Genomic DNA, 13211 nt, shown 5'->3' on the forward strand with positions numbered 1-13211 from the left:
TATCGCGCGCTGTTCCCTCAGGAACTGTGCATTTTTCAAGGATAAAAAGTAGCCTATGTCACTCTCTGGCCCATAAACTATCTCTATGCCAAAAATCACGTCGATCCGTTTCGACGTGAAAGACGGACAAACATACACTTTCGCATTTGTAATATTTGTATGGATTCCTTTGACTGTACCTACGATTAATATATGGATGTATAGGTAGCCTACTTATCTAGTATTAAATGTTGGAGCATTTTTAATTCACTTGCATATATTTGGGGAAATAATCTCAAATTCAATATCAATTGAAAATGTGTCATTTTTTTTATTCGACTGGATGGCAAACGAGCAAGTGGGTCTCCTGATGGTAAGAGATCACCACTGCCCATAGACACCTGCAACACCAGGGGGATTTCAGATGCGTTGCCAACCTAGAGGCCTAAGATGGGATACCTCAAGTGCCATGCAGTAATTTCACCGGCTGTCTTACTCTCCACGCCGAAACTCAAAAGTGCAAGCACTGCTGCTTCACGGCAGTCCGGGCGGACCTTGCACAGGGTATAACATTTTCTTTCTTTCTTTCTTCCATATATGAATGAATGGACCGAAGGTACTAATTTTACCAAGTGTACATACATACATACTAGTTTCACAGAACAGGTTCGACATGAAGAGTAGCAATCAATGTTAAGGGGCTAACCGAGGTTTTCATCGATGTTTGACAAGTTTTTGAATCGTATCTCCTACTTCTGCACTACAGATAGAATTATAAGTCAAACGGCTATCGGTTCTCCAATCTTTTATCTCCATTATTGGCTTACTTAATTTTGTATGATTTTTTAAAAAACATTGTCTGAAAAAACACTCATTTCGTATCTCTATTGACGTGAAAGATCTAACATATACGAAATTTACATATTTGGGCTCGTCTTTGACGTCTCTAAAAACTGGTCGAGAGATTTAATTTGAAACTAATTAACACAAAAGTTATGGCCAGAAAACCAGTTTTTTGGCCTAAAATTGTTCAACAACTTTGATAGTTCAAATATGACAATGAACTTAGAGTAATATGGGATAGGTAATATATAGCTTAAAACCGTTGTTGTTAATATAATAAGCTACAAAAAACATTAGAAAACTAGGGAATTCAGATCGAAGGTCATTGGGGCATGGGATCTCCTTAATGAACTAAAAGCTTTTTCGCGCGACTAACCCCTCGCCCTGGATCCTCCCTTGCTTCTGTAAGTATCATTTTTTTTTAGGTACATGGGAGCCCCAAAGTTCGCATACTCTTCGCTAGTCATACATTTTTTGTCCGAATCATCGTTTGTCATATTTTTTTTCCTTATAACTTTTTAAAATGATACCTTACACTTTGCTAAAATTTTTAAATGGTTATTCTATAGAAAACTATAGGTTAGGTTAGGTTTGTTTTATATCAATTCTGAACAATTATTGGATTCAGAGAAAAAAAGAGATAGGTAGGTTGCAGAGCCCGGAATTCTCGTAGCACTTTTGAGTTGTCATAGGGACTTCTCGTTTATCGATTTCCGATTTACGTATACATATTATTATTTAAGTATATCGATAAATACAAAATACGAGTACAATATGTAAAATAAAAATGATTACGAGTAGAAGTAAACAACATGCAGTCTTATTTTAGGACATTATAAATAGAAATTAAAATAATAATATTTTATTGTTTCTTATAAATAACTAGCTTAAGCCCGCGAGATCTAGGTTATAAATAAAAAATCCTATGTTGATCCTTGGGGTTCAAAATATCTATATACCAAATTTCATCAAAAATCGGTTCAGTGTTTGACATGAAAGTTTACTTTCGCATTTATAATATTAGTAGGGAATAGGGATTTGTGGATTTCTTATGCCTTTTAAACATTTTTCGAAAGAAATTGCAACGAGAATTGCTATCGAGCCTAATCTCTATTTAACATTTTCAGCTACTTAAAAGTTATCTAAAAGAGATCGCTCTTTAGCGATAAGACCGCCTGTTTTTTATTTCCACTTTTAATCTTCTTTGATAATGTTGTGTTCTATAATGTATCGAGATAATGTATATCGGAAGTCGATAAACGAGAAGTCCCTTTGACAGCTGAAAAGTGCTACGAGAATTCGCCGGGCTCTGGATGACAAACGATCATTCTGCCAAACATTACATTCGGACTTTCAGTAAGTATGCGAGCCTATATGGATCCAAAAAAATTCTCCACGCCACTGATAAGTGCATAACAATTCACTTTCACGTCTTCGGATGGCCTTTAGCATGAAACCTGAGCCCGGCTCGTTGCACGAACGCGGCCCCGCACAGCCCACAACGATACGGCCGCTCTCCCGTATGTATCCTATAATGCGTCCTAAAACACTCCTTCCTGGCAAACGTTTTCCCGCAGACATCACACTTGAACACCCTCTCCTGGTTATGCGTTATCATATGATCCCGCAAGTTGGAACGCGTGAAGAACCGTCGCTTGCACACTTTACAGACAATATTCTTCTCGTTTAAATGCACGTTCCTCTGATGGCGAATCAGCGAGCTTTCCTTCAAAGCACGAAGCCCGCATATCCCGCAAGTAGGCATGGGAACACCATGGCTTTCATTCATGTGGAATAATATTCGTTTTCTACTAAACTTCAGCTCGCAATGCTGACAAGTTTTCTCTATATGCACATCCATCATGTGCTCCGCTAGAGTATTCTTCCTTCTAAACTGTCTCCCGCAATGTCCACAGTTGAATTTATCTGGCTCCTGTATGGAATGCTTGGTGTACATGTGGTTTTTTCGCTGGCTGTGGTACATGAAAGTTTCTGCGCAGAGTCGGCATTTGATGAACTTTTGCATCAAATGGGTTCTGGCAACGTGGTTCCGGAGGTCGGAGATGCGTCGGTAGCAGATTTTGCAGGCTTTACACGTGTATTGCTTGCTTGCTGATGGTTCGGGGACTTCGGCCACGAACTCGTCTACGCGCGCTCTACCTAGAGAAAGAAACGGTGACTTTATAAATTAAAATGAACAAGTGTTTCAATTTAAATTATTTTTTACAGAAGTGTTAGGTACAATACGACTAAGGGCCTTGTGTTACTGGCAGTATTTATTACTTGGCAGGATTTATATTTTCAATGAGTGTAGGTCGCTTTATTTCCCCCGCCCCATGTTACCTTTCTCGTCCTCTGAAATCTGCCGCCCCTAGGCCGCGGCCTATACGGCCTATGGACAAATCCAAGCTTGGTTACTGGACCCTTCTATAGTGATAGATACACTGTTAATATTTGCTTGTTACAAGTCGTACGGACTCAAAATCTTGGAGATATAAAGCTGAAATTACCCAATATCAAATAATCAGGTTTGCTAGGTACCTACCTCTTTGACCAGTGAAAAAAACAACCGAATTGATAACCTCCTCTTTTTTTCAAGTCGGTTAAAAAAACAAACTTCAATCAACGTAGCCGTTACGAAATAATCAAGTATTTTTTTCAAAAAAATTAAAAGACCAACGAATCCCCACACTATATGGTTAGACGAGAGAAAAAAAAAACACCCCCACTTTACGTCTATCCATGGGATACCTCCCATAAGATACCTAACTACCTTAAAAAAAAATATTTTATTTTACCACTGTCGGCATTATTGCCAGGCCCCGCTTCCCCACTGGAAGTGCCCAGGGCCCCGCGATGCAGTCCCCCCTAGTCCCTACTCCATTACCAAATGATAACCGATAGCTACTCCACTCTCGCCTAAAACTCAGGCTTACCAAATGCAGCATGTTGTGCCCAGAGTCTATAAGACTAACTAGTTTTGACCCTTTTAGAAACCCCCCCCCCTTGCCACACGTAATACTCTGCCCCCCCCCCTTAATGTGCCACGTACTTTATGGATGACGGCCCCGAAAATCCATACTAATATATAATGCGAAAGTGTGTTTGTCCGTCTTTCACGTCGAAGCAATGATCGACGACCGAAGGAGCTACGGATCGACGTGATTTTTGGCATAAAGATAGTTTATGGGCCAGAGTGACATAGGCTACTTTTTATCCCGAAAAAATGCACTTCCCGAGGAAACAGAGCGCGGTAACCGAATTCCACGCGGGCGAAGCCGCGGGTAAAAGCTAGTTGCTACATAATATCTCCATGCATTACACCTTTCTAGCACTAATAGTCTCTAACCTAGGTCAGCCACGGACAGACAGACATGGCGAAACTATAATAGACGACCAGATGGCCTAGTGGTTAGAGAACCTGACTACGAAGCTTGAGGTCCGGGTTCGATTCCCGTGTCGGGCAGATATTTGTATGAAAAATACGAATGTTTGTTCTCGGGTCTTGGGTGTTTAATATGTATTTAATGTATCTATATCTATATAATTATATTTATCCGTTGCTTAGTACCCATAACACAAGCTTTGCTAAGCTTACTTTGGGACTAGGTCAATTGGTGTGAATTGTCCCGTGATATTTATTTATATTATTTATTATTTATTTATAATGGTTCCGTTTTTGTCGTTTTGGCTACTGAACCCTAAAAAGGCGTTACCTTACAAATTTCCGGGAAGCCCCAGCAACCCCACAATTTGATTTAAGAATTATCAAGTTGATACTTACTTTTTCAGTAAACAAGAGGCCAAAAATCATACCTTATACTGCTATCAAGACTGGTAATGTTTTTGAAGTAAAATCATTATATTACAAAAACTTTAAAAATGCTAAGCAACTTTATCATCAGCTATAAAGCAGAATTTCGAAGCTTGACACTGCCCCGCCTAGCCCCTTGGTAGCTACGCCACTGCCAAAAATATATTATATTCTTCGAGATATGTCTGTGATTTATTTTATTAGGACAACTAAGTAGAAAATAAGAAGACATAAGTACAACAATTATCATTTATTTAGTATTTAAAAAGTAAACGTAAATTACCTATTAAAATGTTTTTTTGTAAACATTGAGAGATTCCATAATTTAATCTTATTCGATAGTAGATAAATTAACCTACTACTTAAAGCTAAGTAGCTACATATGATAGAAACCTCAAAATAGGCCAGTTTCCTATCCCGTAGGAATGACGAACAATATATTACACCTAAAAGCCGTGGTGGCCTAGTGGTTTGACCTGTGGCCTCTCAAGCAGAGGATCGTGGGTTCAAACCCCGGCTCGCACCTCTTAAGTTTTTGAAATTCATGTGCGATATTACATTTGAAATTTACCACGAGCTTTGCGGTGAAGGAAAACATCGTTAGGAAACATGAAAAAACCTGTGAAGTAATTCAATGGTGAGTGTGAAGTTCCCAATCTACGGCCCAAGCCCTCTCATTCTGAGAGGAGGCCGGTGCCAAGCAGTGGGACGTAATGTACGTAGACTCGGATGATGATATTACACCTCCATTATACTCAAGGTACAGTCGGCAGCAGAAATAGATGAGCGGTTGTGGTGTTAAAAATGATCTAAACACTTATTACCTTGGCACTGCTGCTGACTGTACTTCAGTCTGACGGATTTTTATTTCAGTAAGACACCTAACTGGAAGGGGCCAAATATTTGCAGGTGGTAGGACCTTGTGCAAGGTCCGCCCGGATTGCTACCACCATCTTGCTCGCTAATCCTGCCGTGAAGCAGCAATGCTTGCACTGTTGTGTTTCGGCGTGGAGAGTAAGACAGCCGGTGAAATTACTGGCACTTGAGGTATCCCATCTTAGGCCTCTAGGTTGGCGACGCATCTGCAATACCCCTGGTGTTGCAGATGTTAATGGGCGGTGCGGTGATCTCTTACCATCAGTAGACCCACTTAATCGTTTGCCACCCAGTCGAATAAAAAAAAACACGGAATTGCACTTTAGCACTGTTTCCATGGACATTTTTTTAATTATTTTCCAGGCCCCGCGAATTTAGATGTGCTTCCACAAAATAAATCATAGTTTTATGTTGTTTACCTATGAGGGATTAATTTAAAAACGAATAACATTTTTAACGAATTCAAATTATTTTGTACCATATTGTGTACTAAGTGTGGTCGAATATTTGTGTACATTTATGTGGTTGCTATATGTACTATGCCTGGAAAGGGTTAACATGTCAATTTCATAATTAAAGTAAAATAAACTACTATAATTTTAAACTATCTCATTACGTGTCCCAGCCGAGCGCTGTGGCGCTGTATTTCAATAACTTTCTAACAATAGAGCTTATTCTAAAACTTATTTACTCGTACCAGGTAAATTTGCCGCTCAAATGGTTTCACTACCTATTCCCAGATGTCCGTACAGCTTTGTTCCGCAAATTGCGGAATTCCTCAGACTTCGAAAATGATTTCACTCAAAACACTATTGATTTCGTAAGTAAAGATGCGTCAAATGCCCACAACACAAGTGAAAGAATAATCGGCAGTACACACACGTACACGCTTTATACGTACGTCCCATTCGCTCCCGTTATGTCCCGTTGTCCTTTTCTTCGACTACAATGAGGGTTTCTCTGACAGGCTATTTAGCGCTAGTATCGTGAGGTCTTTGACATTACTTCGCGTTTGCGATTGGTTCAATAACTATACCAAGTTCGTATGCGACACTCGGTAGAACCCTGTTGCAGTCAGCACTTGCCGCACTTTTCAGAAAAAATCTTGATAAAGGCAGCAGAAACTCAGTGCAACAGAGTTCTATCAAGTGTTAGATATTTCAGAGATATTTCGGCCCTCTAGAGATACTCTCAAGCGGCCCTGTTTCGTGCTCACAACAAGTCATCTACATAGCCTCGGGATGCCGCAGCTTAACGTGATGCTGCAGGCTCCTGTGTTTGACAAACGCCGCTTCGCACACCCCACAAACATGCTTCTTAATCTTCACATGAGTCTTCTCATGCTCCGTGAGATTATTCCTCCATTTAAACGCCTTCCCGCACAATTTACACTTAAAATTCTTCACATCCTGATGCTTCATGATATGCAGATTCAAGTTTTTCTTATGTGAGAACGTCATCGAGCACTTATCGCACTGGAAATGCTTTTCTCCCATATGAAACGTTTTCTGATGGCGTATTACTTCGAATGGAAAGGAGAATTTTCGGCCGCAAGCGCCGCAGGAAGGTGCTGGTTTGCCATGGACCTGCTCCAAGTGTCTCGCGTGCTTGTGTGGGGTAAGCTGAGCGCCGCATATCGTGCAAGGCCGGGTTTTCGGACGCTGTTTAAGATGCACGTGTTTATAATGTAGTCTGAAGTACTGGCGTTGCTTGAAAGTGTTCCCGCAAGTGTTGCAAGAGAATGTTTTGGAGCCATCGTCTTCTCGCGTCACGGTGCAGATCAAGTTATCCTTCGCGTCTGTGGATTCCTTCGGTTGGCGCCCTAGAAAATACGAACGTCGGTTTAGAACAATTATTTTAGACACATTTTAGAACGCTTCATCTAATAACTACTAAACAATAACGTATCGGCTACCAGCAATTAGATCTAGAACAGCCGTTGGGGTTGAAAAGTTCTCGAAGACCGCGTATCGGCAAGCGCAGTAGGACATCAACGAGATGAATGGATGACCTGGTTAAAGCCGCGGGTTCACGGTGGATGCAGGCCGCTGCCAACCGAAGCAACTAAGGTTAGGGGGGAGGCCTATGTCCAACAGTGGACGTCTTACGGCTGATGTGATGTGATGTAATATGATGAAGTTCTCGACTGGAGACCGCGGTTTAGCAAGCGCAGCGTAGGACACGAACAAGATGGATGGATGACTTGGTTAAAGCCGTGGATTCACGATGGATGCAGACCGCTTACAACCGAAGCAACTGGGCGTTATGGGGGGCCTATGCCCAATAGTGGACGTTCTACGGCTGATATGATGATGATATGACTAAGAGATGGGTATATCCGAATCTGAAGATTTAAAAAAGGCAGATCTTCAAACAGACGCCTCTCAAATCTTATCGACTCTGACCAACCTACTGGATCGAGCGGCCCGCGGTCGGCGATTCATCACACTCTTCGCTTTTGTTCAATTACATCGGATCGGATATGTTGGTCGGGCGCCGGTAGTAAAATAGAAGTGACTCACAGATTCACTTTGACGAATCGGTACTTCTTTAGGTACCTCTCTGTATCAAACCGATCGGGGCGGAGTCGATCGCTTAGCCTTCGCTACAGACATATTAATGATCGCTCGACGGTTCTAATAAAGGAGTCGAAATCTTAAGTGGAGTCGGTTCCGATATCGGAGCTGGAATCAGTGAATCAGATCACTGCTTGGAGTCGAGATTACGTGTCTACCAGCAACGAATATGATTTTCTGCTTGTATAAAAGGCGGGCAGTATTTAAAATATAATTTAGGTACCTAAGTATAATTAAATAGGGTGACGGAGTGATTGACCGGCTCCGATTAACCACTTTAAGTAAATTCAGTGCATTGACTTAGAAAATAGTGACGTCATAACTACATATGATTTGACAAAGATTGGTTTAGACGGGATATACAATTTTTCTAAATTGGTTAGGCAATTACATGTATAGTCGACCAAGAAAGTGCCCTTTACCAATTTTAATGAGTAATAACAGTTCCTAATTCAGAAATAAAACAATAAGGCTGCTTGTCATATTGACTTGAGTGAAAATAGGCTTTGACGTTTAAGCGCTACCAATGATAAGGCAGAGACGATTTAGCGACCACATGCATTGATTTGGAAATTCTACCTTATTCTTTTAGTAATAAGTTACAATATGCATTGTAATTATTGAAAATACTACTAGCTTTAAAAACATCCTTTGCTAGGTATGTATTCGATAGCTGCTTTTGATTCTGTGATAGTATGTTCCAATAAATGAGGCCTTATAAAGGGATAAACCTTAGGGTGGTAAACCAATGTCTTGGTCGACTATACCTACCTACTTTTATAAACTGCCATTGCTTTGAACTGTTTATTATGTGGTGACTACTGAAGAGTTATTCTATGAATCATTCCTTCTAAATAGAAAAAAATTAAAGACCGCGCAAAGATAAACGTTATTTTTCTTATATCTGTTATTTAGGAACGAATTTTAATAAAAACAGTGCTGCTGATCAAAGTGTATTAAATGGATTGTGCTTACATATGAGCAAGAGAGGGTCATCGGAAACAAAAATACTAAATTCACCGCACCTAAATCGGCACATCGGGATGCTGTTTCTTCATGTGTCTCTTCAAACTGCCTGATTGCACAAACGCCGCGTCACAATGCGAGCACCCGTGCTTCTTCTCCAGCTTATCATTCAAATGTATCTGCGTATGTTCCTTCAACATCTTAACCGACTTGAACCCCTTCGAGCAAAACGCACAGGCGTAATCCTTAGCATCCGTATGTATCCCCATGTGTCGCTTCAAATTCTTCAGCGATGGAAAGCTCTTTTCACACTCCGTACATTTGTACTCCTTCAGTTTCAAGTGAAACTGCTTGTGATGGTTTGAAAGTTGATGGGGGTACGCGAATTTCCTGCCGCATAGTTCGCAAGTGGGTGCCGGCCAGCCGTGGGCCTCCTCCATGTGTTTAGATTTCAGCCAAGGATAGAGCTCTTCGCCACATACGACACATGGGTAAGTCTTCCTCCTTTGTTTGAGATGCACGTGTCTGTAGTGTTGGGAGAAGTGTGCCCATTTCTTGAACACGCGCTCGCATACGACGCAGGTGTACTCTTTGGTTCCGTCGTTTTCGGCTGTGGTGCAGAAACTAGCGATGCCGTCTTCATGACCCTGTAAACCTAGAAAAGAATGAACTGTGAGGATGATTCGGGTGATATTTCAACTAGCAAAATGCTCTTATAAACTATATAAGTCTTGTATGAGGTATGCTCTCATATAAGGTTTAAATATGTTCTGATTAAAACAGAAATACTAATGAGTGGCAAGTTATAAGTCTATTTAGGCTATAAGAGCATACACTCTTCTAACTTACTCTTATAAGTAGACGTACCTATATAAGCTATAAAAGCTATTATGATATGACATGAAAAAGAGCATTGGTGTTACTAATAAGCGCACTTTACTCCATGAGCTATCTAAAGGATACTATAACTAGAACTATTTAATCAAAATCGTATGTGAGTTTATACATTCTATGTCGTAGGTATGGCTATGAAGCCCACTCATAAAACCTAAGCTAACTTTATAATGAACACTTATAAATACAATTTGTAACTACATTTGATCTTAGAAGTGACATTACTAAGTGTTTAATATTTTTTACTGGTCATTTAGTAATCTTAATTTGATGAAAAAAAATTGTTATTTTTCGTTGGTGGTGAATTCATTGTGGGACTAAGTGTTCTTATGAAAAGAAAAAGTAAAAGAAAGCAAAAAAAATGTTTTGTAATCATTTTATTTCATTAAAACACGAAATATAGTGAATAAGTCTTACTAATAATACCTAAATCTAGGTAGTCTAGTTGTAGTATTCAGATAAAAGCAATATATTAGAATATCGATCCACAATCGACGAAAGAATTGCTCAAGGCCGATACATAAAAAATATAACCCTCCTTCGGGTAGTCGGGTAAAAAACATACATAAAATGAGGGTTTTAACAGAGGCGAAATATCGCTAGATGGCGTTAGTGTCGTGAGGTCCGTTTGCTCGTGATTGGTTAAATAACTAAATGAGCCAATCGTAAGCAAACGTCAAACGGACTTCACGGTACTATCTATTTCGCCTCTGTGAAAACCCTCATTGAACACAGAACTCCTTTTTTTAAATCGATTAAGAAAGTGAAAATAATGATTGCAGTGCCTTTAGCCTTTTTATGCAAGTTCATCCCAGCCTATATACATCCCACTGCTGGGCACAGGCCTCCTCTCAGAACAAGAGGGCTTGGGCCATAGTTCCCACGCGGGCCCAGTGCGGATTGGGAACTTCACACACACCATTGAATTGCTTCGCAGGTTTGTGCAGGTTTCCTCACGATGTTTTCCTTCACCGCAAAGCTCGTGGTAAATTTCAAATGTAATTCCGCATATGAATTTCGAAAAACTCAGAGGTGCGAGCCGGGGTTTGAACCCACGACCCTCTGCTTGAGAGGCGATAGGTCAAACCACTAGGCCACCACGGCTTTTATGCAAGTAACATGAAAAAATATTTTTAACTAAAGTATATTTCCTTATTTTCATGGTTTCATCACTTCAATACTTAGGTACATAATTTTCCTGCGAGTCGGACTCGTGTACCGAGGTTTACGTAAAAAAAAAAATAGGTATATCATAATATGCGCTTGAAACGGCCGTATCTATCTATAAATATCCAGTATAAGCAGAGCCCTGCATCTAAGCAAAATAGTACTAAGTACCTATGGGGTCAAGAAGTTCTGACTGACTGACTGAACCAGCCCAAGATCCTTACCGAACCGAGAAAATTGTAGAAGGGTTCCGTTTTGGTGTAGAATTCCGTGACCATGTTACGTATTTACATACCAATTTACAAGAAACACCTTGAAGACAAGAAAAAAAAGTACTTTTAAAGTACTTTAATAGTCATCTGCATCGATTTTGATGTGTTTATATAAAATTTTAGTGTATATACAGAGTTTGACTTGACATTTAGCACAAATAAATCAGGCTCCAGATGACTTCGTCCACATTTCTCTTTCGCCTTGCCCACCCTGTCTACAGAGCCCAGATGACAGAGAACTCGGATGGTCCACCATCCTAACTTCACTTTCCTATATTGACCTGACTTCACAAGATCTAGCAATATTATCGATAAAAAGTAATGGATGACATAGAAAAATTGACGGGTCAAGACAATCCGGACCAATTAGACCCAGTTTAGACATGCGAGAAAAATCGTGCAAGTAGCATTACATTGCTGGGCTCGATTGACCACGTCAAGGCCCTTACGAGCTCGCAATGTAAAACAACTTTCACTATTTTAGTTTCGCATTTATGACACTCACTCACTCACTCGCTCATGATCATCAAAATAGAACTAGTACTTCCCATAAACTCAGAGAGCTGAAATTTGGTACAAAGTTAGGGTTTAATGGAGTACATGGTGACCCTGATTAGAAAACACAAGAGTTCAACCAAACTACCTATTAGAGATCGACATACCGCCTTTACAAAAAATATTCACTTGGTGGGCCGCTTCATTTGATAATAAGTAATAAGCCTACGTTTCTACAAAAATAAGTGAAATCCCACCAAAAACATTCTGTAAAAACTAGCCAAGTCTCGATGGAGCTGCTTGTTTATCTCTAAAAAGTAATGAAGTCTAGACAAAGTCGTGGCAAGTCTAAGGATCCTTACTGCGATTTCTTTATTATTATAGTTAAGTGATAACTTTACCACTAAAAAAGAATGTCAAGTCTTAAAGTCCACCAAAAACATTCTGTAAAAAACTAGCCAAGTCTCGATGGAGTGCTTGTTTATCTCTAAAAAGTAATGAAATCTAGACAAAGTCGTGCCAAGTCTAAGGTTCCTTACTGCGATTTCTTTATATTGTCCGCGTATTGAGTCTCAACATTTACTGGATAAGACTTAATTAAGACTCAACATTCTTTATACGTGAGTGGGTAAAAGTCAACGGCCAAGTCACACAACATTAACTATAATAATAAAGAAATCGCAGTAAGGAACCTTAGACTTGCCACGACTTTGTCTAGATTTCATTACTTTTTAGAGATAAACAAGCAGCTCCATCGAGACTTGGCTAGTTTTTTACAGAATGTTTTTGGTGGGATTTGAGCTGTCCCGATCTCGTTAAGAGCCAACCTTTCGAACAAAGCAGTTCTGTTATGTCCTCAAGTACATAATCCGCAGTTTAAAATGTAATGAAATATAAGATAAATTAGCTCCTTGAAATAACGACTTTATTATTTACATTAGAGACTTTTTAAATAAAACTTTGTTGGCAGATAATGCTTTTCAAAATTGGATGCGTCGTAGACTAGCAGCCTCATGGAAAAGTATTATTTGTGAACGTGTATTTATTTTACAATGCACTTTCTGCCCTAGACAATAAAGTTGTTATTTTAATGAACTATTTTATTTTATGTTTCCGTTCACTTTAAACTGAGTGTAATGCGGTTGAGGGCACAATAGAATACAATGGCTTTGTTTGAAAGATTGGCTGTTAACGAGATCGGGACACCTCAAATAATTCCTACCATACATACAACAAATATTACAATGTTGCTTGAGGTTGGCTCATATAGTTTTTAAACGTTAAAGGGCCCTAACGACGCTAGCGCCAACTAGCCCATCACAAACCCTC

At 39.7% G+C, this 13211-nt stretch overlaps 3 protein-coding genes across 4 annotated transcripts in view; all 3 read right to left on the bottom strand.

The window, feature by feature from the left end:
• Positions 1-13211, bottom strand: part of LOC141442770 (zinc finger Y-chromosomal protein 1-like) — a 51048-nt gene that overhangs the window by 3310 nt on the left and 34527 nt on the right. The window lies entirely within an intron of this gene.
• On the bottom strand, positions 1869-3007 carry LOC141443061 (uncharacterized; the record flags this gene model as incomplete). The annotated part of the gene is made up of 1 exon (XM_074108274.1): positions 1869-3007. A coding segment is annotated over one exon (759 nt), but the record flags the coding sequence as incomplete, so codon positions are not given.
• Positions 4872-9211, bottom strand: LOC141442789 (longitudinals lacking protein, isoforms N/O/W/X/Y-like). Its single transcript, XM_074107908.1, has 2 exons — positions 9064-9211; positions 4872-7334 (listed from the first exon to the last, which is right to left on the bottom strand). Exons 1-2 carry the CDS (start codon positions 9125-9127, stop codon positions 6739-6741), a joined length of 660 nt encoding a protein of 219 aa, XP_073964009.1. The 5' UTR covers positions 9128-9211; the 3' UTR covers positions 4872-6738.

Source organism: Choristoneura fumiferana, chromosome 26, assembly GCF_025370935.1.
Source record: "Choristoneura fumiferana chromosome 26, NRCan_CFum_1, whole genome shotgun sequence".
Taxonomy (NCBI): domain Eukaryota; kingdom Metazoa; phylum Arthropoda; class Insecta; order Lepidoptera; family Tortricidae; genus Choristoneura; species Choristoneura fumiferana.

Coding starts and splice junctions, on each gene's coding strand:
- LOC141442789 (XM_074107908.1), bottom strand. CDS start 9,127: ATGTGCCGATTTAGGTGCGGTGAATTTAGTATTTTTGTTTCCGATGAC. Junction 7,335..9,063: donor TGACCCTCTCTTGCTCATAT/GTAAGCACAATC, acceptor CGTATTTTCTAG/GGCGCCAACCGAAGGAATCC.